General features: G+C 49.9%; 2 protein-coding genes across 4 annotated transcripts; both read right to left on the reverse strand.

The window, feature by feature from the left end:
• Positions 1 to 2,405: 2,405 nt before the first annotated feature.
• On the reverse strand, positions 2,406 to 15,389 carry JAML (junction adhesion molecule like). The gene is made up of 7 exons (XM_074936539.1): positions 15,338 to 15,389; positions 7,051 to 7,214; positions 6,322 to 6,547; positions 5,662 to 5,800; positions 4,764 to 4,824; positions 3,032 to 3,127; positions 2,406 to 2,648 (listed from the first exon to the last, which is right to left on the reverse strand). Exons 1-7 carry the CDS (start codon positions 15,387 to 15,389, stop codon positions 2,406 to 2,408), a joined length of 981 nt encoding a protein of 326 aa, XP_074792640.1.
• Positions 14,040 to 26,410, reverse strand: MPZL3 (myelin protein zero like 3). Of its 3 annotated transcripts, none has more exons than XM_074936549.1 (6): positions 26,293 to 26,410; positions 23,944 to 24,110; positions 21,982 to 22,192; positions 20,684 to 20,849; positions 19,897 to 19,960; positions 14,040 to 17,758 (listed from the first exon to the last, which is right to left on the reverse strand). In XM_074936549.1, the coding sequence occupies exons 1-6, from the start codon at positions 26,393 to 26,395 to the stop codon at positions 17,732 to 17,734; spliced, it is 738 nt and encodes a 245-aa protein (XP_074792650.1). In that variant the 5' UTR covers positions 26,396 to 26,410; the 3' UTR covers positions 14,040 to 17,731. The 3 variants fall into 3 exon arrangements, with proteins under 3 accessions (XP_074792650.1, XP_074792649.1, XP_074792648.1); XM_074936548.1 differs by having other exon boundaries at positions 24,043 to 24,110; positions 26,188 to 26,371; XM_074936547.1 differs by having other exon boundaries at positions 26,188 to 26,370.
• Between the last annotated feature and the right edge of the window lie 104 nt (positions 26,411 to 26,514).

Consider the following 26,514-nt stretch of genomic DNA (forward strand, 5'->3'; position numbering starts at 1 on the left):
CCCTTGGCAGGGAGCAGCATAGGGACATTCACCCAGCATCTGCTCCCATCATACCTGGAACTAGCTCACCCTGCCAGCCCCTCGGTTTTTCACCAGCACTGAAGTCACTGTTGGGCGGGATGAGGGAATGGGATCTAATCTAACACCCAGGGGCAAATGAGTACAGATGGGGAGGGAATTGATGATGGGGAGCACAGGGTCCTGGTCCCCAGGATGGGGGATCCCTTATCCATGTGTTCCCTACTACACAGAGATCACCTCCTGAACCATGCTGTGTCAACAAGGGGAACAGGTTAAGGCCATCTGAGCAGAGGCCACCTTTACTGAGCAGGGTAGAGGTCAAACCACAGGAGCTCAGGAATAAAGAAGACAGGGAGCACGCGTGTCTGAGGAGCAGGCTCCTGTCAGGCTAACGAGGTGCACAGCTCCCTGTTCCCTCCTGCCAGGCAGGACTCGGTGGACTGCAGCACTCGTGCAGGATCAGGCTCCCAGCTTTGCTCAGTACCTCCTTCCTTGCCCTTATGCTGGAAACAGTCCATTGCTCAGCGCGGCAGGCAGGGAAACGGCCATGAACTGACACGCTGGCAACATCGGACAGCGGTGCCAGGCCCACGCAGTCAAAAGTCACAAATCGGGCCCCCAAAATCATGAGATTGGATTAGAAGTTGTGAGATTTGGGGTTGGGTTTTGTTTTCTTTGCCTTCGAGTGTCTGAGCCTTTAGGTTGCACTTGGGTCACATTTTCAAGCTTTTCTTTGCAACCATGAGGGCTAGAAGCTCTCTCTTGTTAAACGAGAGCTGAGAGTCTCACATAGTGACAGGACTCCCAGCGCCGGGGCTTCAAGACAAACACCAAATAGCATGAGACTCACCCTGAAATCAGGTTAGCAAAACGGTGAGACACGAACAGGGAAGTGTGCGTGCGCGCACACACACACACACACAAGGTGGGGGGCTGAACACCGTGTATAGTTTGTAAAGTGCCTCGTGACCCTGCCAGAGAGAATGCACCTGAAGTATCAGATTATTCATTAAAGTACAGGATTATTATATACTAAATCACGAAGTAGATCGATTGCTTGTGTAGCATGAAGTCTCCCAGCTACAGTGAATAACCCCAAGCATTCCTGTCTGGGGCACCGTTAGCTCTGACATAACAGGCCCTTAGTCATTACTTACAGCCTTATATTTGTTTCAACTTCAATAAAAATTTGTTGGCATATTTAAGCCCCTCGCTCCGGTTATTCTGCCTCAGCAACAGAAAACGAGTGGGGTGGCAATGTGAAACAAACGACTGCAGCATACAGCAACTTTTGCTGCATTGGCCCACGTGCCAGCGCCCAGGCTAAGCGCAGCGAGTGGTCCCCCTTTCTCTCCAGGAATGCAGCGAGCCCATCTCAGGTCACTGCACGTGGAGGCGTCAAACATCTATCGGAGGAGCCTGGAGGGAGAGCTGGCCCCAGCAGAGGCTGAGCCAGAGGCCTCTGGCAGTGCTCTGGGGGCAGGGTTCTAACCCCGCGCAAGGAAAGAGACCAGGACAGGGCAGGGAGCGGAGCTGACCCACTCAGAAATAAGGGGCTGAACCAGTCCCATTGTTTGCCAGCAACCTGGAACCTCACATGCAGATTTTGTCCAGGTAGAACAGAGTGAAGAATATTCCTAGTTATTGCAAGTGTAGAAGTGGAGACACAAACACGTGTAGGGGGTGGTGGTGCACATCTATTTACACATACAGAGCACTGGGTTTGCTACAGTTCAACTGAACTATTTCCCCCGGACGTCGGTTTGCTTGTTTCCCATGTGGCTCTGGTGGAAGGTGCCAGGCTGGCAGCCCAGAGCCCGCTAGGTGCCCAGGAAGCAGGCCAGCTCAGGCAGCTGCAGGGCACCCAACACCCGATCACCTCCTCCTCCTCGTCTGGAGGTGGGACTCTCCCTGGAGTTCTCTCTCGCTGAGTTTTGACGGCATTGACCAATATCCCAGCTGGAGAGTGGAAGCTCTGCCACAGGGCACTGTCCCGCCCGCAAAATGAGGGTGAAACCAGAGCAAAGTCCATTTATCTTCATCGCCCTCCTGTGCCCCACTCCTGGCCTGCCCCAGGTAGCAAGAAGTGCCCTCCCACTGCCCTGTGTGCAGGCCAGGCCGTGCTGGGCTCACGGCGCAGTCGCAAAAACAGCAGCAGCCCCATCAGAGCATGAAGTCACCCTTTCGAAAACATCCTCAAGGAGCAGCAAGTCTACACAGCACTGGGCACAATGGGGCCCGATCCTGGCTGGGGCTGGCAGGTGCTGTCACAGCACAAATAGATTATAACCTGGACAGCTAGAGTGATACGGCCCATACCCTGTACGGACAAACCAGCCCTGCGGCATGCTGACGGAGTGGGTAGAGTTTGTCCCTGGGAGAGGTCAATGTCCCTGGCTGTCGTGCCAGGCTGGGCTCAGAGGTGCTTTCCCCCAGTCCAGGGGGCAAGGGAATTCCTCTGCTGGACAGTTGGACTTTTCAGAGGTTTTCTTGCTTTCTTGGGCTCCTTCATTGCCCAGTCTCCCCTCATCCAGCCATTCCACTGGGATCTTCTTCCTCTGCAGCTGGATGTACACGTTGTTCTCCAGCAGTGCAGTGTCCGCCCCAGGGAAAGCGGCAGAGGGGTGCTGCAGGGGACAAAGTGCAAAGCCATCAGCGCTGTCAGAGCCAGGGGGCTGTGTTAGGCCTGAGCTATACTAAAAAGTTGGATCAACCCAACTACGTCAGTCAGGTCCCCATTTGCTTTGCCCTGCAGAGAGAACAGATCCTGCCTTACACAGTTCTATAGAGTTTGCATCCAGAAGCCACCCTTGGTATTACATCCCCAATTCCACATCACCGCCAAATAAATGGGCTAGAACCCCACAGCTCGCCTGGAGGCAAACTGCCCACCCTGTGCCCTCAGTTGATATCAGTGGGGTCATGCCAGTGCATGGCAGGCCCTGTGTTTTGGGGGGGGCCCTGGTCTCCTCTCCTGCCCCAGCTGCTTGGACCTCCTGACAGAGCTCACCATGGTCATGTAGGTCATGTCCTTTCTGCTCCACAGCTCTGCCTCCTGCCCAGCCTTGAGCGTCTCCGCACAGGATATGAGGGAGTAAATGCCTTCCTGCCAGGAAGATCAGAAAGAGACTCAGGCCCTGCGTGGCCTGTGACATGCCCGTTCCAGAGGGTATTTCCAGAGGCTCATTTCAGCTGGTGACTCTCCAGAGCAGGACCAGGCAGCCTCTGTTTTGAGAGTTCCCAGCATCTGGTGGGCAGGATGATAGACAAATGCTGAATAGCTCACCGGAGGGCCCAGCTCTGCTCCAAACTCCTTGGCCTGCTCCCCTCCCGACCCACTCAGGCATGCTGGGCGAGGGGGGGGGGGGTGTCACTTACCAACACAGCTGTATCGAAGCAACCATCAGGGTAATCTGCATTACAGTAAGTAAAGAGCATGCTGGCCAGCAGAGTCCCCAGCCTGGGCAGTCTGACGCCCACTAACTGGTGGCAGTCACCAACACCAGATGCTGCAGAGGGAGGTGTGTAAAGCCCCCTTAACACATCCAATGGGGCAGTCCTCTCCTGTGTGGGGAGACACCTTCCTGACCCTGGTGAGGAGCTCGTGCCCTGAAGCATGAGGATTGAGCGCATTGATCAGCTTATCCTAGCTAGTGTCACTGCAGAGGCGACTCTTGTGCTGGCGGGGACTCATACTAAACTCCCTGCCATCATAGTACCTTGTGTGAAAAAGACCCTTGCATCCTCTGATGAAAGCTGAACAAATAGATACAGTGTTAGACAAAGTAAAGGGCCTGTTTATTCCTAATGGGACAACAGATCCCCACAAATCCTGGGAATGCGAAGCCCCCACTTCCCACTGAAGTCTATTCACTGTGAGTGTTCAGGGCCTCTGTACCTTTAAGGCCACAACAACACTTTACCCTTCTCTTGTGCTTGTTATCTGAGGACATCAAAGCACTTTGCAGACATTCATTAATGAAGCCCCATGCATGTTAAGGCAGGATCATGATTCCCATTTTGAAGACAGGGAAACTGAGGCACAGAAGTGAAGTGACTTGCCAAGGTGGCTAACGTGGAACTAGAATCCAAGAGCCCTGGTTCCCATTGCCCCAGCCTAACCACTAGCTTACACTTCCTGCACTGCCCTTCGATTAGTTATATTGCACACCATCTGTCTGTTCTAGAACATAGCACCTCTTGTCCCACATCCCTCTGATATGACGATAAATCCTACACCAGTCCTGGGCTGCAACAGCAACAAAGTGGCTGGGACAGAACATTGTCACAGGCCCCACACCTCCTGCTTTGAACATAAAGATCTTGTCTCTGCCTGGGCATTTAGGTAGCAGCAGGAGCCCGTTAGCTCACTCTGCTCCACAGACATTATCTCACGAAAGCTTATGCTCAAATAAATTGGTTAGTCTCTAAGGTGCCACAAGTACTCCTTTTCTATCTCCTAATTAGGAGTCACGGCAGGATGGAATTATCTGGGGTTAATTCCAATCACCTCCTACACTAATGGCCAATGATACAGCAAAACAAATGCCAGGCTTTCCTTACTGGCCGTAGGCATGTGTGAACACACGCATTCAGTGCCTGGGGCAGGCTGGATAGCAGCTCGGCTGTCCCAAATCCTCCTTTTATTCCAGGAACTATCCCCTGGATTCTGGTGTTTCCCTGTTACAGGGTCTGGCAACATTAGCCCCACTCAGCTTGGTAAGCAGAGACTGAGTTCTCACCTCTGCTTCATCCCAACTGCCGCCATCCCGACTCCTCGACAGGGGCCCGTTCTCTGTACGTCTGGAAGGAACGTCAATTGCATGAAGCTGACTCCCACAGGAGCCGTCATCTCCACCCATCCCCTCCACACTTCAGTGGGTTAATTCCAGAACTAGTGCCTGGCTCTGTCTGCATTTCTCCCCGACACTCTGGCCTTCCTGTTGGTCAGGAACCCCTGGCGATGGAAAGGAGCAAGGAAAGGCCAAGTCCGCTGCTCAGCCATTCCATACCAGTGAGTCTGGGCCTCTCTGCCCATGCTCAGGTGTGGAGGGACCCTCACTCTTAGTGACTGGCCTTGCACCTACCCCATACGCCTTGGCCTCGCTGCAACCTGCTGTGCACAGGAGGGCTCCAGCCCCATATGCAATTGCTACAGCCAGGGATGCAGCTCCTCCCCATCCAGTGCAGGGGCACATGGGCCAGGATATTTTGGGACCCCAGCACTCTGCCTCCCCTCCCTACCAGACAAGAGATCTGTCTGTCGAACCAGGGCAGTGGGGGATCAGGCATGTCAAGAAGAGGACATCCCCTACCCTCCCTGCGAGGAGGAGAGCTCCCAGAACAGGCGGGTTCAGCAGGGACAGGGAAAGGAGCACATGTGGAACCCAAGGAGCAGCCCCTGCACTGACGAGAGAGGAGAGGGCAGGGCAGGGCAGACACAATTGAGCCACCAGGGGGCAGAGGAGGATAGTGTGTGCGGTCACCTCCAGCTGTCACAGGCCGGGATTCCCCAGGTGCTGAAATTCACTTGCATCCCACCAGCGTCCCCCTCTCCCGTGCTGGCCTGTGGCAGGAGGTAACCACCAGGCAGGATGATGCCACACCCACCCTGCAGCCGTGGGAGCCAGGGCCTGTTACCTCTGCCTCTGGAGAAACTTCTTCAGCCCATATCCCAACAAGAGGGCCAGGAAGGTGGTTGCACAGATGTAACCCAGGATAGCCCCCCAGCCACTGCTACTGGTGCTCTTGGAGTCCTGGGCCACTGCAAATCCGGACCCTTGGGGGTGAGAGAGACAGGCAGCAGGGTTAGCAATGTCTCTGCTCCAGCACACTAGCCATCAGGAGTCAGTCTCTGCCCAGCCCATGCTGGTGGATGCCCAAAACCTGGGGAGGGGCACATCACCCCCAAAGGCATCCAGGAGACGTGGCTGTCTCCTCCCCTTGGTAACAGATTGGTTGGTTCCCACAGGACTGGGGCAGAGATCCGTCTCCAGGGAGCACAGCACGGAGCCTGGGGGCTGCACAAACCTGGGGATTTCTGCCCCAGTTCTCACACTTGGTGGCAAACCTGCCCTGGTGAGCCAGCACCACACTCCTGCTTGCACATCCCTGTGACTGCATAGGGCTGCAGACAGCGTGACCCGGGGGCCCTTAAGCCAACACAGCCCCATCCTGAAGGGAGGCACTTGGCTCAGGGGAAGGGGAGACTGCCCTCAGCGAAAGGGTGAGCCGATGAGGCTGCTGTGAAATTGACCAGTAGCCAAGGGGAGGCATAAGCGAGCAATGGAGGGCGCGTACATCTCCGTCGGGCAGAGGCCACGTGCAGCACGGTGTAGTTTTTGAAGACGCTGCTCCGCCCAAACACCCGGATCTCGCAGGTGTACGTCCCGCTGTCGTCCGCCTGCACGTCCTGCATCCTCACAGAGCCGTCCTTGCGGGCCACATCCCCCCACCACTGCACTCGGTGCTGGAAGCGTCCCACGGGAATGCTGTGGTTACTGTAGTAGAAGAAGACCATCTCCTCCTGCAAGGGGATACGGCTCGTCACGTGAGTGGATGCCAATATACTCCCAAGTGTGAACTTAGTTCCTCTGAATATCCCCCCAGCTGCTGCTCCTCCCGGCACCCCCACGACACGCCTCTTCCTGCCCTGGCAGGCCGCTCTTCCGAGGCAAGCGGTATTGCAGCCTACGCCCCACTGGCTCTCTGTTGAAAGGCCCAACAAGGGTCAGTCAGTCCGAGTTGATATGGTGGATTCTGTGACTTGAGCACCTAGGAGCTGGGATGAGGTGCCTCCAAATCGCCTCACCCGGTGACCTCAGAACAGCTGTCGGCTAGGAACAGCCTCTCCCCCCAGGCGGAGTTGGATTTCCATCCCCCTTAGAAATTGCTGCTCTCTCTGAGCTGGGGGTGCTGAACAATATCTCTGCCCGCCCCCCCGGGGCCCTGCTATGCTCTGTGACCAGGCGTCCCGTTCTGCCTGGACCTGTGGTGCTACCCTGGGCCCTTCCTGGCAATTGGACTCACCGCCTGAGTATTGTTTTCTGGCACATGTATCCAGTCCACTTTGGTCACGTTCCAGTCCCCTGGCACCAGGCTTTGGAAGAAACATTCCAGCAGGACAGAGTCCCCTAAGCCAGCCTCCAGCTTGGGGCAAGTGATGACCAGGCCAGCCAACACCCCCCCACTCCCTGCAGGCACCAAGGAAGGAAGAGAGATGAGCCCAGAACTGCAGAATGCAGCATGGTGCAGAGAACAGCAGTGCTACCTAGATCAGCCTGGGCCTGCCAGGTGCCTGCTCACCCTCGAAACATCCCTTCCAACCCAAAGAGACCAAGACCCTCCCCGCACCCAGCCTGGCAGACCCTGCTCCCTTCACACAGGCAGAGTCCTCCCCCCCTCTCTGACTGCACAAAATGCTGCATCCCCTGAACCAGCTCCTTCACAAAACATCACCAGACATGGGGAGCCAGGGCAGCTCCTTCCCGCCAGAGGGAGGGTCCATGCAGCTGTTCGACTGCCGGAAACAGCCCTGGGGCCAAGTATCCCCAGGCTGCTGGTAGAGTCCTAGAGCCTCCTGACCGTGACACCAGAGCCAGCAGAATGGTCTTTCCTTCTCTGCCCTCCAGCAGCACCGGAGAGGGAGCCCTCTGACTGGGTCGGTGGAGGTGAGGGGCATTTGAAAGGACTGGAAGCAACGCCCCGTGCAGGCCCACTGCTTTGCACATGTCTCAGCTTGTTACGCCCAGGCTGAGGCCTTGTCCCTCCGCAGTCTGAAGCCAGGGTGATGCCGTGATGGGCTGCTGCTAACCTGGCCTCTGGGAGGTGGGCAGAGCTGAGGATGAAGTGCTAGGTCTGCTATTGCCCCCACTTATGGGCACGGCCTCCCCTAGGGCCATGCTTCCTATTCACGCCTCATACCCTCCAGGGCAGAGGCCCGTGGTGCAGCCAAGACACAAACTAAATGCTTCTGGCCCAGCCATTCCTCAGGACAGGGTCATTGCAGCGAGCCCCCAGCACTGCTGCCCTGGCACTATGTCCTGGGAAGATCCCTTTTACCAAGTCTTAGGGGTGGAGGGGTTGTCAAAAATTGCACCCCAGGATTCACACTGGGCTGGCGCAAGCTGTGACAGGACTAGGCCGCTTTGCTCTTCTCCACAGCGGCAGCCTTAGTGCTGCCAGTCCAGACATTCCGGCTAAGCCGGGCATTGCAGCCCCACGGTGCCGGTTCTCCCCGCAGGGGAATCCCGGCCTCACTTCCTGTCGGCAGAGGCACGTCTGCACGGAACAGGAAGTGGGAGAGCGCTCCACGCACAAGCCCCAGCCATGTTGCTCTTTTGAAGCAGAGGGCTGTGGCTCCTCATGAACTGTTCTCGTGTACCACTGCCTATCACCAGAGTATCGGAGCACTCACAGTCTAATGTAGATGCCCTCCCAGCACCCCTGGGAGGCAGGGCAGGGTTATAATCTCCATTGTGCAGATGGGAAACTGACACAGAGACTAAGTGACTGGCCCAAGGTCACCCAGGAAGTCTGTGGCAGAGCAGGGATTTGAACCCAGGTCCCCAAGTCTTAAACTAGTTCTCTGACCACGGGACTGGCCTTGCATCCTTGTGGCGAGGGTGATTCCAGCACCCTCAGCCTGGCATAGCACTGGTGCACGGGCTGCATTTAGTGTGTGAATGTCAGTTCTCTCAGCCCTTCCCTCTTTGCTTCCCCACCCATGGCCCTGAAGCTCTCAAACCCAGCTGGCTGTGTCCTCGGCTTGTTTGCACATGCAGTGACACAGCTATTGCTCAGGAGGCTGCTGGAGAGCCCTGGCAGAGGAAACAAACAGAGCCGCGTCAAACTGTCCTAGCCTTCGCTGGCACAAAGCGCAAGCTCTGCAGGGCAGGGGCTAGAGAATGGGGGCAAGGAAAGGACACTAGGGGGCAGAAAAGGCCCCAGAATCAGCAGCAGCCAAACTCTCAGTGTCCCAGAGACTGTGCAGTTTGAGTGATGACAGAGGGAGGTGGCTGGGTGAGCCACGCAGAGGGCAGGGGTAAGGTGGGAAGCAACAGGAAATTCCCAGGGGAGGGAAACCACAGGGAAATTACGGGCAGGGTCAAAATGAGCATTAACAGATCCCAGAAGGCAGGGGGCTGATTCTCCCATTCATGCTCCTTAAATACTGGGGATCTTCAGCTGAAGGCGTTAAATCAAAGCCGATCTGATCATGCAGCACAGACTCCTGCCTTTCCTGATGCGTTAGCCCTGTTCCCGAGTTCTGGGGGGAGCTGCGTCAGGGCAGAGCCCTTGCGAAGCACCAGGTGCACAGCTGGTGCTCTGTAAATAATAAATGCAAAGTGCTGCTCTTATAGCTGCTGTTTCGCAAACAGGCCTCCTCTGGGGCTGGCTGGGGAGTTTCAGTGAAGAACACTGGGCAAAGAAGGAGCTCAAGGCACCCAGATGCCTCTGCAGCTCCAAAAATCAATAGCTCGGAGACACTTCCCTGCAGCTGAAACTTGCTTTCCTCCCTTCTCTTCCTTCCCACCCTGCTTTATTGCTGGGGCCTGGCTGAGCAAGTGCAGATCCCAGGTCAACAGTACTGCTGCAGGCGGAGGCCGGTGCATGGGAGCCATGCTAGAAGGGTGGAGTGCCCAGCGTTCAGAGATCAGAGAAATCATGAGCGTTAATGAGGATGCTCAGCTCATGCCCCTGTATGCCTTCAAAGCACCACGCAAGCAGCTTATTAGCTTCCCTGCTGGAGACCTGAGGCACAGCAGAGGTACGTGACTCGCCCCAGGGCCAGGCCACACTGACTCAGCAGCAGGCCTAGAAGAAAGAGTTCCAGGCTCCCAGCCCCATGAGCTCCCTCACAGTGGATGGCCTGGGCTCTGAAATTCACTGTCATGAGTGAACACTTCAGTAATGTCTTGTGCGGGAGTTATGGTGGATCTCTAAGCAAAGGCAAGGGTGGGGAAAGCAGGCAGTGTTTCCAGGGGTGAAGGCAAGGGGGGCAAAAGCAGGATCTCTGCTTACCCAATGACAGCAGTATCCGCACGAGAGTGAGGGCAGGTACCATTCTCATTTCACTCTAAAAAGGGGAGAGACAAGTTAACACAGGCTGCATGGGCCCCTGCTGTCTCCAGGGGATGCACAGCACCTAAGTCACAGCCTTGGCCCAAGCTCCCTCCATTGCTTTAACAAGACGCACACCCAAACCATGGCAAAACAGGGGCCAGGTGGCAGGGGACTTTCTGGCAGTTTGAGTGATGACAGAGGGAGACCGTGCTATTGAGTTGGTACAAACTCCCTTCAGGTAACAGGCAAGGTTGGAGTCAACCCCAAAGAGCAGAGCTCCAACCTTCAGGGAGCAGTTCCCTCCATCGCTCTGTCCAGTGATTGTATCGCAACCACATCCCATTCTATTGCCAACAAGCAGGTGATTCAGAGATGGACGGGGTTGCTGGACTGACACTTCCTTTGCTTTCACTGAGATGGATTTGACCTATACTCCCCCTTCACTCATCCTCAGAGTCTCAGGGATTTAGTTTAATGAATCCACCAAGTCCCGCCATTACAACACTCTTTGAAAACCATGAGGCAACTGTCAGATATGTTTCTGGTTTGAGACAACTCTGAGCTACGTGAAGGGGAAGTTGACGAGAGCTTATGGTCTGGTTTTAAAATTTCCTTTTATGTAATGAATTTTCAGCTTGGCTTGAGGCCTAAAGTTTCTGCAGAAATGGGAGGTGGTTAGGTTGGGTTTGTTCACAGATGCTACGGCAGGTGATAGGAAGTGTTTATGCTGATACTAACAATCCAGATGCATTAATCTTCAGACAATCTCCCTGTTAGAGTGCTCTGGAAAAGTCTGAGCCCCTCTCAATGAGGTCGGATCACACAGTAACACCTTTAGTCACTAGCAACAAAGTGCTGGATTTCAAACGGTGGAAACCTCTATAAGGAGAACTTCTTTTGGGACACCTGAAATGTCCCATTTTTTACTAAATGAATAAAAAATGGTAATAACCACTGAAAGCTTGTTCCAGCAGCATTTCTGCACCAGACAGAATTAGCTCTGTGTTTACAGGAACAAATCAGTGGAAGAAGCATTCAGTGTGACACTTTGTGTTCCAAGCGAAGAGAAAAACCGAATGAATGCAGGCACACTCAGAGCTGTGCTTTTGCTCAGCATCTGATGATCAACTCTTTCAGAACAAGAAGTTCTTGGGAAACACACACGAGTGTCACGGTTGAATCCAAAGCTGGCAGTACCAAGAGTAGCAAACTATACACACACAACACATGCACAGTCTCTCGTATGAGAATTTTGTCTCTCTAAAAAGCACCACCACTAAATCAGCCTGTTTTTTATTTTGCAAATCTTCTCCCCTTCTGTCTGTCTCTCATTCCTGCAGCCCTGGACAAGCCAGTGCCCCTAAAACAAATTTCAATCCAATTTTGAGATGGGGTTTATCAATCCCCAAGAATCAGGGATGCTAACGAAAAGGAGCTAGAGTAAACCTGCCTCATGTAGTTGGTTTAAAGTAAAGTCGCATTCCGATCGTTCTCAGAGAACAAAGATCATTGCCTTCAGCACTGGCGCAGTAGGAAGCCATGAGTGACAAGTCTGGGGTATTTAGATGGCAGACTCCACGAGGCAGAGTCTCCTTTAAGCTGAACACCCAAACAACAGTAACCAGTGAAAATGAATGGCACACACCTGGGGATGTAAGACAGAGGGCGCTGGCTCTATGCATGTGCTCTGGAATGGTCTGAAATGATAAAATGCTGGGATAGTACAAAACCAATCGGGAAAGGAAAATTCTACACCAAATCTGGGGATCCTCACTACAAAGGATTTCACCTCTTCTCAGACAGACATCGCTGCAGATTTCTTTTCCTCATTCAATTGTAGTTGCACAGCCCCTTGGAAATTGGTAAAGCCCCTGCAGCTCCTGGAATGGAATCCAGAGCCATCACCAGCTGCCATGGATGCAGAACTGCTTTTGAGATTGAGAAATTAAGACTTTCCAAGTGGTTGGCTAAATACAATGGTATAAAATGGACCCTACCTTCCATTGCCCTCTGTGTGTTTGTAGAATCAAAGTCCAGCTAGCAGTATCAAGGACCTCTGTAATTCTCCTTGCTTGTGCCTATCAGTAAAGAAATGTTTGTAAAAAGAATTAAGTATTTAGAATCTGCCCATTACAGTTCTGCCCTGAGAGGTCTATCCTGCACTCAGGGCTTGCTTGAAGCATGTGTTGTTCGTAAGTACAATAAACAAAGCAAAGCTCCGTGCACACAGCTCCAAAATCCCTGGCTGCAGCATTCCCAGTGCAGGTTGGTCACACTCCTCCTAATTTTCATGTGGGGCTAGGTTGTCATAACAGCATCTCCAGTGAGGCACTTAAATAGGGGACAAGATTCCAGAAGTGCTCACTATCCAGCTGCTCCTATCGTGACGCTTATGGCCAGAGTTTCAAAACATCTCAGCACTTAACAGGCCCCTAACCATTAATCATTGGAGAATCTGACTCTTAGCATCACCAAATCCTCCATCTATTTATTACCTTATTACTCAGAATCCCATCACTGACTCAGTTTAAGTATTTCTGCACAGCAAATCTGGCAGCAGGTACTCTGTGTGTTGCAGCTGACAATGGAGTTAGCTCATTGGGGTTCTGTCAAGTACATTATGACACTAAGATATCACAATCCTTCCATGTGATAACTGTCCCTCAAGAGAACCTTAACACAATGGATTTGGAACCAACAGTGCCCTTCTGTTCTCCTGCTATTGAGCATTGGGAGCTTTCAGCTGCTAGGTAGCTGAGCTCAGAGCATTTAAACATTCCCGAGCTCTGCTCTCAGAAAGAAAATGAATAAAAATTATTCAGATACTCACCAGAGAGTTTGTAGCAGACCTCCAGCTTCTCACGCGAAGTGTTCTCCACTGACTAATTCAGAGACCTACCAGAGCCTCTACGATGGCCTAAGTGAATCAGATGCTTGAGGTTGCACGTGCGGGATTTACAACGTAGCTCAGTTTCAGATCTCTTATTTGTCCCATTTGCAGGGAGATGGTCGCTTTTAAGTTAAAAGGGGAAGGTGCTGCTAGTCAGAATGCAGAAAGGGTTTTGGTGATCAAAGGGGAAGAGGGTTGTAGACAGATGCTTGTAGATACACACAGCACTCACATTACCAGGGGAAAAGCGGCTATCCACAGACTTAGAATGTGCCTGAACCCCAAACTTTTAATCACAGCAGACAGCTCCAATCAAATCTACTATACAACATGTCCTCCTAAATGGGGCCACAGATTCTCAAAATTCAGCTCCCTGGCCTCCCCTTACTCTTAGCCTGAGCTCCTGGGACAAAGTAAGTTATAAAATAACCAGCTCAAGGAGGGACGAGGCTTAGAACCCCAATGCATACGGTTGCTGCATGGGTAGAATAGCCCAGCTTGTGTCTTTGTGTCAAGAAGCTGCTATTGAAATGCTAACTTTAGGAAGTCGTGTGTTTGATGTCATGCCACTAGCTTTACTGTTTAGATTCTGAATGGAAAGGCAGGATACTTGGCATACATGGTTATCTGCTCTGTTGACAATTACCTATTCCACCCTAACTCCCAATTTCAACAGCATTGCGATCGGGGTCCTAGTGGGGGAGCCAACGATGGTCACTCAATTAGGGTGACCTGCAAAGAATGGGGCAGACAATTCCCATAAAGCTGGTGGATATTCCGATACTTAGATTCACCACGCCAGCACAAAACAGCTTATTACCTTACTGGTTACTCAGAAGTTCAAACAACACAGTTCCCTCAGGCCTCCATCCAGGTACCCACATCAAATATGATGACCATTTCTGTAAATCTTATTTCCTCATATTAAAAAAGGGTTCTACCAATCCCAAAGGATCAGACACATTACCTCCCAGGTTAATGAATAGTCCAGATCTTACCCAAATACATGCTACAGCCTATTCTTATTAATTAAACTAAACTTTATTAAAAAACAAGAGGGTCTGGTTAAAAGTTCAATATGCATACAGACATTAGTTCAATTCATTGAGGTTCAGATTCATAGCAGAGATGGTGAGCTTTGTAGTTGCAAAGAGTTCTTTCAGAAATAGTTCACAGGTTATAGTCCAATGTCCAAATATCATATTCAGGGCACACCAGCATAACTGGGACCTCAGTCTTGTGACTCAAACTTCCCCTGATGAAGCCTAAGCAGATCTGAGATGACAGAATCAGGACCCAAAGATCTTTTATACAATTTCATGTCTTTTGACAAGTTGGAGTTCAAAAGGTAATAAGCATGAGTTTGAAGGAAGTCCATCACCAGTACTTAGCTGTAGAATTAACATAAGACCATTTGCTTGTTCCTCCACCATTCATGGATTATTTTCTATACATTTCAAAGAGAGATGAATACAGAGATATCCTGTGTTTACAATTTATTTAAATAATAGGATGTTCTTTTGACCTCTGAACCATCAGAATACAGCCTAGACAGGGACTGTTGATTACATCTTCACCCTACTCTTACATATGTAAATACACAAAAACACAAACATTATCTCCCCACATGTCTTTTGAGGGTTATTTATTTTGTGGGATGTTTAACCCTTTCTGGCCATGCGTCACAAGCATATATCCTGCTTCACTTCTTTTCTTACACAGGTGCTGTTCCACTGCTGGTGTGATCCATCCAGAGCTGGATTTCCATATAGCTGACAAAGCAAGAGCCAAATTTTGCTCTCACACACATTCTAAATTCAGAGCAAAGCCACGAACTTCAGGAAGTTAGTATCGCTTTGTACCAGCGTAATTGAGCGCAGGATCTGGCCATTGTTTGTAAATGCTTTGGCCTCCCTTGGACAGAAAAGTTCTGTAGAAACGTGAGGTTATTTCTGCAAAGCACTGAGCAGTTAGCTACTGCCCAGATCATAAAACCAGCTCCCTCTAGCCTGCCAGTGACTTTTGGTTTGGACAGTCACTGCATCACCAGTAAGTTCAAACTTATAAAAACGCTTTAGCTGTGGAAGGGGAAAATTCTTATTGTGCGTTGTGGTCAAGGCAGCTACCGGCCCTGAATACCATGTTGCTATGCTGCTTAGAGAGACAGCCTCTGGACTAGACAGTCAGATTCATATGGCATGACAGCTTACACCCCATTGATGGGATACATAGCACCACACTGACAATGAGACACCCAGGCCAGAGTTTGTGGCTAGGGATTGGAGTATGTGCTCTCTCTTCTATTTAAATCTGCTCCTAAGCGTATTTCCCATCATCACCATGACTCTTTCTTAAGCTCACAGCGATCAGTCAGGCCGGATAGCTTCACAAGCGCCTCTTCAAACTCAGCCATGTGTCGGCCTATTTCTAGCCAAATAAAGAAAAACGTGGCCTAGAATAAAACAAAATGATTTATTGGCCATGACACAGCAGTGCATCTACAGCAAAAGTGATCATCCAGCTAATGCCACATAGAGAAAGCAAGTGAGATAGCGGAGATGAAGGTCACTGCTTCCCCTGTCCTCTCTACTTCTTATTGGGCAGGGTTGGTGAAAGAAGATTCTCCACCCCTTGCACACCATGGGGCAGCAGTTACGTGCCCAGCCTTCTGGTAGCTTCATAATTCTCCATTCAACACTTGCACATGTAAAAGTTCAAACTCACTCCTGGAGTTACAGCAAGTTTTGAGCTGCAGAGGATTATGGCAACTCTGCCAGGCCACAGCCCAACAGGTCATAGCAAGTGGGACACGGCTCTTTACAATACTCTCATTTAAGGAGAGACTGGGATCTTTAAACCTGCCTGCTGTTGTGTAAATGCAGGCACCAAGTGCTTAGGCTTACAGGCAATCAGAGGCACAGGAGGCCTGCCAGAATGAGGCAAGGCACTTCCCAGTTGAACAGCAAAGAAAGGGCTAGGACAAGATACAACCCCAAGATACAACCCATCTAATTCAATGGTAACACTCCCAGACTTGCACAGAAACCCAAGAATTCCACAGGCAACATCAGAGTTGTGTTCCCCGGTGCAGTCCCTGCAGAGGGGAAGCACACAGGAAGACTTCTGCCTCTGTTGGTCAGTCTGGGAGCTGTACTGGGAATCCCATGCATCCCTCAATGGATGGAAGCTATAAAATGGACTTCCTGAGATGGCAATAAGTGGTAAGTATTGCTTAGCTTGTCCTAGAAACATAAGAATACAGAGCCTCATATGTTATCCCCACTGCTCCTTGTCTTGCAGGACTCACTACAGAGACAGATCAGCACTAAAACAGGAGACAATACTCTGAGCATAGCACCTCTGTCCTCACAATACTTATTGCTGGAGCTGGGGGTGGAAGAAAAGTCAGGAGAATTTTCTCCATTTCGTCTGTCCACCCATGAATTTCACACGGCTCACTAGACACCTCCCAGCCTGTCTATGATGAAGGCAGCTACATATGAAGGCAATTCACTTTATGGACCAGGGAAGCTCTCTGCACCATTCTCCCCCACTCTCAGCACCACAGCACTTGTAGAAGAGAAAATGAAATGTGACAGCTAACAACGTCCATCAATGTTCAGTTCATGCAAATGCTGACTGCCCTGCTCAGCACAGCAGAGTCAGCCACTGCACCATTATTAATGGTCACGTTTATTTTATTGGTCACAGCATTATTAATGGTCACTTTTGCCATTTTGAAGCCCACTCAGCAGAAGTTTGTTCAGCTGCTTTCTCATCGTCTGAGCCTATGAAAAGGGGAGGAGTATGGTGGTTTTTACAATAGAGCCCAAAGGGTTCTTCCCTTAGACATTGCCCTGAGATAATGGCCCAGACGGAAGGAGCTGGGGGCACCCTAGCCACCATTTGCCATTATTAGAGGGAAAATAGCTGCAAATTAGTCACACTTCATTTTTTACAAATAATTCTGTGCTTAGAATGAAGTTACCTGGTGCTGCAGATTGCTGGGTAATGAAGATTCAAAGCAAAGAATACCAGCGTTTCATTACAATGCAGCTGACAACTTTTTAAAACCTTAGCTGAAAGGATGGGAGGCATAAGATGGTTACCCCATCATTATAAGGCAGATGACACCAGGAAGCAATGAAAAAGCAGCAAGCTCCTTTCAGCCCACACTCAGATATGTCCTTTGCCCAATGGGCCAAATCCGGCCTTCAGTCATGCTGGTGTAACACTTCAGCAAGGATGCACCAGTGTAACACAAGACACTTTCGCTAGATGTATCTCAAGACCACCTGCTTAAGTCGCTACCTCTCACTCCTAAGTAGCCTGTGCTTTAGGCAATTTCAACTTAAGGAAACTGGAAGACAGACAGTCATGTGATATAGGGAACAATCCGACAGACACAAACTCTACACCAGAGAATGTGCTGAGTCAGATTGTTAGGAGAGAATGAGCTTGTTTAATTGGAAGCACTGTAGTTTCTTTAAATTGAAAGCTATATTTTAGGTTTATCTGCCTCTGCCTTAAGATATTGCCAAGTGGGTTTTGACTACAAAAGATTTACTTTTTTCAATAAATAACAAGATTTTAAAATCATCATTCCTATGGCTGAATAAAAGTTGGATTCTCCCATCTCAGAATTCTTCTCCCAACGTGCCAAGAGTCACTGGGTATCCAAGAGTCCTAGTGGCCTTCTGGATGGGGATTTTCAATACTGCACATTCTCCCTTCATCTGCAGCTTTGGCCTTCCATCAGTATGGTTCCTCCTCATCCGTGTCCTGGACAGAAAGTATTGAGAGCGCAAGATTAGGCACGAAGACATGAAACAATTCAGAAGTTCAGCACAGACATGAGTTGGGCCAGTTCAGACAAGAGATTAAGTGTTTCCCAGAAGCTGTTCATTTTTGAAAAAGCCAGCATTCCTGCAAAAACCTTAGGCCTAGTGTCTCTATACAAGTCTGCAGTCAAATCCTTCTGGCACGTCACTGAGGAGCCCAGTTAAACTGGCACTGCAAGAAATTCACGTGGAGCAGGTTTAAGAGGAGCAACAGCCAAACCTCAAGCACAAGGCACTGCCACACCAACCCCCAAATACTAGCTTCCTTTGAAAGCATCACCACTCCCTACGGAGAGCTGATCCAGAACAGCTCAAGCAGCCATTTCCTTCCTGCAAAATCTCCACCCAAGACTTGAGAGCCCCCAGCCTGATGCTTTAAAAGAAAAGCACATGCACTCAGAGTGTGTGCAAACAGGCTTGTGGCAGTCGCACAGCACTGTTAATGTGTCTAAATCCTACTACTAAAGTCTGCCTCTGCTCCTAGCAACCCCATGCCTTCAGATCCCCAACACTTTATGTTAGTGACCGTGATAATCTGGTGCTTTCTCGCTTCATGCTGACCTCAGGTCACTGCTCTGACACAACAGGATGCGCAATCGTACCTGCCTTATCAGAAAACACCTCCACTGTTTTCCCACCCCTTTCGTGATCCAAGTGCAAGCAGGTTCCTTGGTTTTGCTGTGTGCAACTGATTTTACCATTGAAAATATTTTTATACTGTATTAAAGATTAACAGAAAAACACGTCACAGCAGCACCCCGTGCTGCTACATCAGCATCACTGAGACAAGGAGACTCCTAGAGTGCTAAATATTCTATTGTCAGCTAAGACCAACGTCTCAAATGACTGATGAAACATTCAACATGAAATTTTTCAGGATTAAATCAAAACTAAACTAAACTTTACCGAGAGGTCAGAGGAAACTATCAGATTAATCCCTCCTTGTTTTAAAACTCCACACATTTGATCAAGCCTCTCTCATTGATTCCATCTGTCTTCATTCCTTTTTCTGCTGCCTCCAGCAAATACCACCTGTGTCAGTCCTGTCCCTAAACACAATCTCACCACTGTGTGCAAGGGAACCGTCTCTACTGCTTCACCCATCCTCTGCAATAGCCTCCATCTCCCACATCAACACCAGCTTTTTTCAAAACCAAAAACTTTCTGCTTTATCCCCATGTGCCCCTCGTCTGACCTATGGTAAATGGAGCAGATTAGGCGACTACATGAGACAGAGACATGGCAGTGAGGGTTGTAGGCTTATTCCCCGGCCCTGTAGGGAAGGACACGATGAGAATGCTCCCTCTAATCATGCACATCAGGGAGCGTGTACTGGGATATAACATGCCTTTGGCTGGGGTTGTTCAATGCAGCACGGAAAGCTTGGATATGCTTTCCAAAAAGGCAAGTGCAGAGAGTGGAAGGAGAGTTTAGAAGTTCCAGTACAATAAGTTTGACACCAAAGCAGGTGCTAGAAGAGGTTGGTGACGGGGTGATAGCGGGTGAACAGCAATAAAAGCACAGAAATCAGACAGTTTAAACAGGGTTCTGTTGTGACCAGAACAGCTTGAGTATGAAGATTTCTACTCAAAAAGACCCAAGCTAACCCAAGTCTGCATGCTACCACCTTTGGAAGAAAGTAAAATGCATGTATGCGTTTCTGCCTCCAGCCTCTCCATCTCCGCACTGCTTACCCAGTAGTCACAGCCTAATAGCCCTACTCCACCTATGGAGTAAAGAGACTCACCACGGTCTCTGCAGGAAAAGGGCAGCAGAGTGAGTTAAGAGGTTAAAGCACTGGGTTTTCACCACTGGAAACTTGCGGTTTGATCTGGATTAAATCTCACGTGAAATGAATTTGGTGGGTCTCAAGCTAATCACACGCACCCAGTAATGCAGCACTTTCTACCCAAAAAAGACCAGACATGGAAAGCACTGAGAGGCATCAGCTGAGCTGTGTGAGGAGCTCAAGCCAAGCTCTTGGGCACTATCCCTGGCTCTAGCTACTGCTCTCAGCCCTCACTCTTATGAGGGCTAACAATGATACTAACAATTACAAGAACGTTTACTTGCACTTACCACACACTGCAAACACCATGTCCCCATCCTCCCCAGGCAGGTGCCCTGCTCAGTGCGCTCAGGCCTGCAGAAAGAGCACAGTGTTAGGTCAATGTGTCTTCTGCTCACACCCCAATACAGCCCCGAGACAGATTGTTTTTTAACACATAGGTCACTTTCCCAGTCCTTTTGACTAATTCATCAGAAATGCCTGCTCTGTAATTATATTTTAACTAGCAAAGCAGAAGGCCAGAATGTTAGGCTCCTTATTTCAAAGGTTTGGCCATTCGATTTAGGTTTGCCATGCAATCACACTATTAACCACAGAAACTGCTGTTTGGCTGGAAAGTTTCAGCTGCCATTAACCAAAATATTATAGTTAAAAAGATTGTGAATTTAATTCTGACTTGACACCCCAGAAGAACAAAGTGGTGCATTTACAAGGGAGCCAGTTAGCATTACAGTAGTGGGTTTTTGTGATACAGACATTTGGACTGAGACCCTCCACACAGCTTACTGATCTGGACTGGATTAAGTCTGGTGATGAAGGTGAAAGGTTCTACATCTCAACAACAGTTTAGCTCAGCTGCCCCACAAAGAGGATGCACAGCACACATTTCACTCAGTTACATTTCCACAAGGTGTTTTCAGAGACTCTGACTACCAGCTGACTTGTGCCCATGGACAACGAAGTCTCACTGGCAGAACCCCAGATGTTGTGGGTTATGAGATGTAGGACGACAGAAAAAACCCACCCACAACCCCAGGCCAGAGGGGAAATGGGGATTAGGTTCAATGTAAAACTTACTCATCAGAGACTTCAATGGATGATTTCTTATAGCCAGATTTTTTTCTATGCTTTAGGACTCCAAATTTCCTTCCCATCCTCACCAGCAGCAGAATGACCACAATGGCAGAGGGGAGGAACACTAAGATGGATAGCAACACTGCTGAAGTTAGCTGGAAAGAAAAGCCTGCAGGAGAGAGGGAATAGCAGTAAAATATGCCTTTGTTTCATCTCTATGGCAAATATTAATCCCACACAGCATCCTGGCCTTTTTTTATAAAAAGCACAGGGCTTGCTGGGGTTAAAGGAACTTGTGACAAAGTCCTGTCAGTGAACTCAAATTCAGAACTAGACTCCCCCCATGGAGGGGAGGACAAAGATTAAATCTATCTGGCTGCAGTGAAGGAGCACAACTTAAGCTATGTCTACACTGGCAACTGAACACAAAACTTGTCTTTCAGAGGTGTTAAAAAAACAACACACCCATGAAAGACAAAAGTGTGAACAGCGCTTTGTCGGCAGGAGCACTCTCCTGCCAACAAAGCTAACCCCGCTCATTGGGGTTAGAAGTTTTTTCTCGGCAGGAGAGCCAACAAACAGCGGCTACACAGCACGATTTTTAGCAGTACAGCTGTAGCAACACAGCTGTGTCACTAAAAGCTGCGTAGCGTAGACATAGCCTGAGAGCAGCACATTCAAAGCCAAGTGAGAGGAGAGTCACATCAAACTGATGGACACACCCAATCTGCAAGCCCAGGGACAGCTCTCCCATACAGGGTAGATGAGGCATTTGCCTAAGGCAGCTATTCATTAATGTTTGCGAAATGTCAAGTCATTGTTAAGACATCAGCTCCCAGCAATGCTACCTGATTAATTCTGTGCCCTCTTAGGTGGGAATCCTGGACTGCCAATCTTGTGTACTCAGCCTCTGCTGAGGGACACCCATCACCTCCACTACCACCTCCTGTTCCACTGTACATGCGCTGACCCCCAGTGAAGTTTGGAATGATCTGAACTCCCAAGACAGACACCGAGGTAGATGCCTACTCTTAGGAAAATGCTGCTGGCATCTTCTGTCTCCATACAGGACAGACACAACCTTAAGTTTTCACCAAAAGAACACACACCAAACTGCATGGATCTCAAATTATCTATCCGGAAAGGAGAGGGGCTGAGCTGATGCCCTGGTGGCATTTAAACCTGTAGTTCCAGGGAAGCTAGACACCAGATCTGGTGCTTAGACTCCAAAGATTTCTGGCAAAACAGGAATGCACTCATGAGAAATAAATAGGGAGAATATTGCCATGCTACAGACTTACCTCTGTGTGTGACCGTCAGCTTGGTCTGGGGGATGTTGTGGTGCACATCCGGGGGATTCTTCACGGCGCAGGTGAACGTCCCATTGTCATTCATCGTCAGATTTCGGATAGCAATGGAGGCATCACCCTTGGCAATGTTCCCAACCCATAAAATCCTGTCTCTGAATGTTCCCACTACAGCTGGGTATGCAACAGACTGATAATGAAAAATCTGAAGAGGGAAGACAATCATTGTTCCAACAAGTCATTCTCCAAAAAGGAGAGAGAAAAAAACTCCTTTCGGAGAGTACAGGGTCAAAAAGAACAACCCTTTCACAGGCATCCCACCTCAGATACACCAGGGGCTCACAAACCCACAACGCTGGGCACCATTGCACCAGCTTTTCAGATCTTTTTTACATTTTTATCAAGGGAGAAGAGGGTGGAAATGCATGTCAGGGTCTTCCATATCCATGATACAGCCCCGAGGATCTCCCTCCTTGCCTACCAGTCTCCAGGGCTCGCATCAGAGTCACTATCATCTTTTTGGCCATGGAGGATCTAAGATGGAAGAGGATGCTCTGGTGCAGTGGTTCTCAACCTGTGGCCCACTTACAGCCCAATCAGCACACAGCTGTGGCCGATGTGACCTCCTCAGGGCCATACAAGTAATATACATTTTGTGTGGATGTGGCCCACATAACACACAGAAAGCTGCATATGCAGCCCACAGTAGTAAATAGGTTGAGAACCACTGCTCTGGAGGTTAGGGTGCTATCCTGCGATTTAGGAGACTCAGGGTCAATTCCCTGATCTACCAAACATTTTCTATGTGACCATGGGCAAGTCACTTAGTTATTCTCTGCCTCAGTTTCCCATCTGTCAAGTAGGGATAACAACACATCACTACCTCCCAGGGGGTGTTGTGGGGATAAATACATTAAGATTCTGAGACACTATGGTAATACCTTAGACAGACAGCTTTTCAAGATAATGAGTTACTTAAAGCAACAAGGGGGGTGAGGTAATCTTTTACTCAGTCAACTGTCGTTGGTGAGAGAGACAAGCCTTCGAGCCACACAAAGCTCTTCTTCAGGTCACGGCTACAACTACACCGCATGCAATCAGTTCCTTGGTCATCTGGCTGTGCCAGTCCGGAATTGTAGTGCTCCCTCCCCAGCTCCTTGTAAAGCACTGGAACCCTGTCACAGGCATGGCATGACTGAATGCTGCAACTCTGCAGATCTGATTTTAGTTCACAAAAAATAGTGCTAACTTCCCTTCAGTTCACTCCTGCTGGCTGGCAACAGGGGACTAACCAGAGACTACTTTACCCAGACACCACCACATCCTTCCAGCTGCAACATACCATTCCCAAGAGCTTAACCTCAGCTGAGCAGAGGAAATCACTGATGATTTACACAGAGAATGAGACATTTATGAATGGATTTTACATCTATGCACCTGTGACTGGATTTCATACCGCTGACAACAATAACTGGTAAGAGCCCATAAATCCTTTAGGACCACCTGTCATCATCAGTACCTGCAGAGTGGCTCTGCCCACACACCGCTGCCACTCCAAGATAAGTTATACCTGCATTCTGCCACATGGCAAAGCTGCCATGGTATGTTCTGCACGGGAGACTTTCCAGACCACGTGATCCCCACTGTATTTATATGGATGCCTAGTTTGCAATGGGACAGTCATCTCTTAAGGTTATAATACTTTGCATTTACATGGTACCGTTCAGCCCAAAGGATTTTAAAGAAATTCAACCTATGTATATACAGCAGCACTGAAATGCAACCACCTCTGGAGTGGAGGATGACAGCCAAAGAACCCACCACACAGCAGTGGAGAAGCACACTGAGACGAACACTGACTTTTTACACAAAATGCCGTGGGATCTTCAACCTTCCCACAGAGTTCTGCGCAGCTGCAAAAAAGATTCTTTGGGACACTAATCTGCAAGCACTTACTGTCTCCATATGACCACCTGTGAGGGGCTGGTAAGTCCAGTCTACAGTTAGCTTCTGAGTTATGGGAGAGAAGGATCTGAATGAGCATTTCAGGGTCACCTGTTCATCAACAAAAGCTTGTACTTCAGGATCCACTTTAATTTCCAACGAAAGAGCATTGCCGACACCTGATGAAACAAGCCCAAAGAGAAAGATTAGATGGGAATTTTTGTAAAGGACACAAGTGAGATAGCAAAGTCACTGCAGTGAAGAACTGATGGCTGTCTGAAACTACACATACCTCTATCCCATCCCCTGGCACCCACCCAATCCCGAGAAATGCAGGGAATTCCTCTAATGGTGGCAGGAATTCAGCACTGTTTCATGCTCAGCCAACAAACAGGGTATTTGTTTGGAGGTCACTGCCAAAGCCCTCCATGTACCCAGTTATGGGGATAAACTAGTCAAAGAGTAGGTAATCAAACACAACTGGACCAGAGAGAAGGTGCAAAGTGCCAACTTCAGGGCCCTTCTTCTCATTAATAAATCAACATACAATCCCTCTCCTGAAGTTCTGTTCTGCATTTGCTCATGCCGGTGGTCTTTACTTTGTAAGCTCTTTGGTGCTGAAAACACGCTTCTTTTTAAGTTTGTAAAGCACTATGTATGTTTATGGCATTACGTAAGTGTTGTGCAGTAATAAATACAAAATATAGAGACTTGAAAACAAATTATTTTTTCCATAAATGTAAGCAAGTCTTAGTCCAACTGCCTGCACTGTAGAGCTAAGGAAGCAAAGGGAGGTGGGAAAAAGTCACAACTGTCAAGAATTGTAGCCAGGGTCTCAGAAAGTATGATGGGGAGAAACCACTGGCAAGTTAGTTTATCAAAGGACTTCAAAAAGGGATTTGTTTCATCATCATAAAAACATAGTAAGATGATAAGAATGGCCATACTGGCTTAGATCGATGGTCCATGCAGCCCAGTATCCTGTCTTCTGACAGTGGCCAATGCCAGGTACTTCAGAGGGAATGAACAGAACAGGCAATCATCAAGTAATCCATCCCATCGTCCACTCCCAGCTTCTGGCATTCAGAGGCTAGGGACACTCAGAGAATGGGGTTGCATCCCTGACCATCCAGGCTAATAGCCATCGATGGACCTATCCTCCATGAATTTATCTAGTTCTTTTTTGAACCCTGTATACTTTTGGCCTTCACAACATTCCCAGCGATGAGTTCCACAGGTTAACTGTTTGTTGTGTGAAGTAACAAGTCATCAGAAAACACTAAAAATTAACACTTAGACCATATAGCACTTTTCACGCATACATCTCTAAGAGCTTTACAAAGGTGAGTGGGAATCACTCTGCCCAGTTTACAGATGAGGAAACTGAGGCCCAGACAGGTGAAGTGATTTGCTCAAACAAGTCATTGACAGAGCCAAGGACTGAACCCAGATGGCCTGACTCCCATTCTAGTGCTCCCCGACCCCATACCCATTTCTATTGCTACAAGTACCTCTAAATGATGGAGTGTCTAGAGCCAGGGCCCAAACACAGACATCAGGGGAGGCTCTGCTCCCTAGACAAAGCCTGGAAATTTTAACGGCACTTATGCACCATTTCAAATGCTATGGCTGCTCCTACTGCAAGGCCCTCATTCGCCCCCACCTACTGCTGATGGATCCAAACTGGGAACTGGTGTGGTCGGGTGACTCAGAAAAGCTTGCCGGGGTGCAGCTGGGTCACTGTTAATCACTTCTGGGACACCCCATCTGAAACTACATACGCTCCCCACCCCAAACATCTCCCTCTTCTCTTTAACTGCCCCCAAACCCCCTCTGCCCCTAAAACACTGGGGGGAGGGGTCTAGTCACACCCTCCACCAAAACATAACCCCCTAAAACAGCTCCCCTAAACGTACAAACCACAGACATACCCTCCATCAGGCTGCCCCTAAACATGCTGCCAACCCCACGCGTAATCCTTTTTCAATTAATCCCCCCGACACACCCCTCCCAAATTCCTGCATCCCTCAGCCAAACCCCCTTCTTCCTCTGTCCCACCAGTCCAGCCCCTGCCCCCCTGTCTGGCCTTTTCACCTCCAACCGGGACCACCAGACACACCCCCAGTTCCCCTGGGCCCCCACCCGGGCCCCAGCCCCGCTCCTCCAATCCCCCGCCCACAGACCCACCCCAGGCCCCCCGCCCACACCCCCAGCCGGAAGCGGAGGGCCCCGGCCCCGGCCCCGGCCCGCGCTCACCGTACAGAAGCAGGAGCCCCAGCCGGAGGAGGAGGCCGCCGGCCGCCCAGCCCCGCATCCCGGCAGCCGCTCGCTGTGTTTAGGGCGTAGCCAGCACGGGCCTACCTGGCGGAAGGCAGGGCAAGGCCCAGGTGAGGCCAGACCGGAAGTTCGGCGCCCCTAAGGGCCGGGCGTGCAGGCCCAAGATGGCCGCCCGGGATGTTTCCATGGCAACGGGGCCTAGCCCCAGCCCTGCCGTGTCCTTACCCAGCAGTGGCTCTTTGCGGAGGGGGCAACAGCACGACCCACGTGCAAGCCCCCCCCAGTCCTGGCCATGGGCTCCTCCAC

Source organism: Natator depressus, chromosome 22, assembly GCF_965152275.1.
Source record: "Natator depressus isolate rNatDep1 chromosome 22, rNatDep2.hap1, whole genome shotgun sequence".
In the NCBI taxonomy this organism is placed as follows: Eukaryota; Metazoa; Chordata; order Testudines; family Cheloniidae; genus Natator; species Natator depressus.

Coding starts and splice junctions, on each gene's coding strand:
- JAML (XM_074936539.1), bottom strand. CDS start 15,389: ATGGCTGAGTTTGAAGAGGCGCTTGTGAAGCTATCCGGCCTGACTGAT. Junction 7,215..15,337: donor ATCCGGCCTGACTGATCGCT/GTGAGCTTAAGA, acceptor TGGTGCCTGCAG/GGAGTGGGGGGGTGTTGGCT. Junction 5,801..6,321: donor GGCCTCTGCCCGACGGAGAT/GTACGCGCCCTC, acceptor CTCACCCCCAAG/GGTCCGGATTTGCAGTGGCC.
- MPZL3 (XM_074936549.1), bottom strand. CDS start 26,395: ATGGAAACATCCCGGGCGGCCATCTTGGGCCTGCACGCCCGGCCCTTA. Junction 22,193..23,943: donor CAGGTGGTCATATGGAGACA/GTAAGTGCTTGC, acceptor TTCCCTCTTCAG/ATTTTTCATTATCAGTCTGT. Junction 20,850..21,981: donor GCTGACGGTCACACACAGAG/GTAAGTCTGTAG, acceptor TCTCTCCTGCAG/GCTTTTCTTTCCAGCTAACT.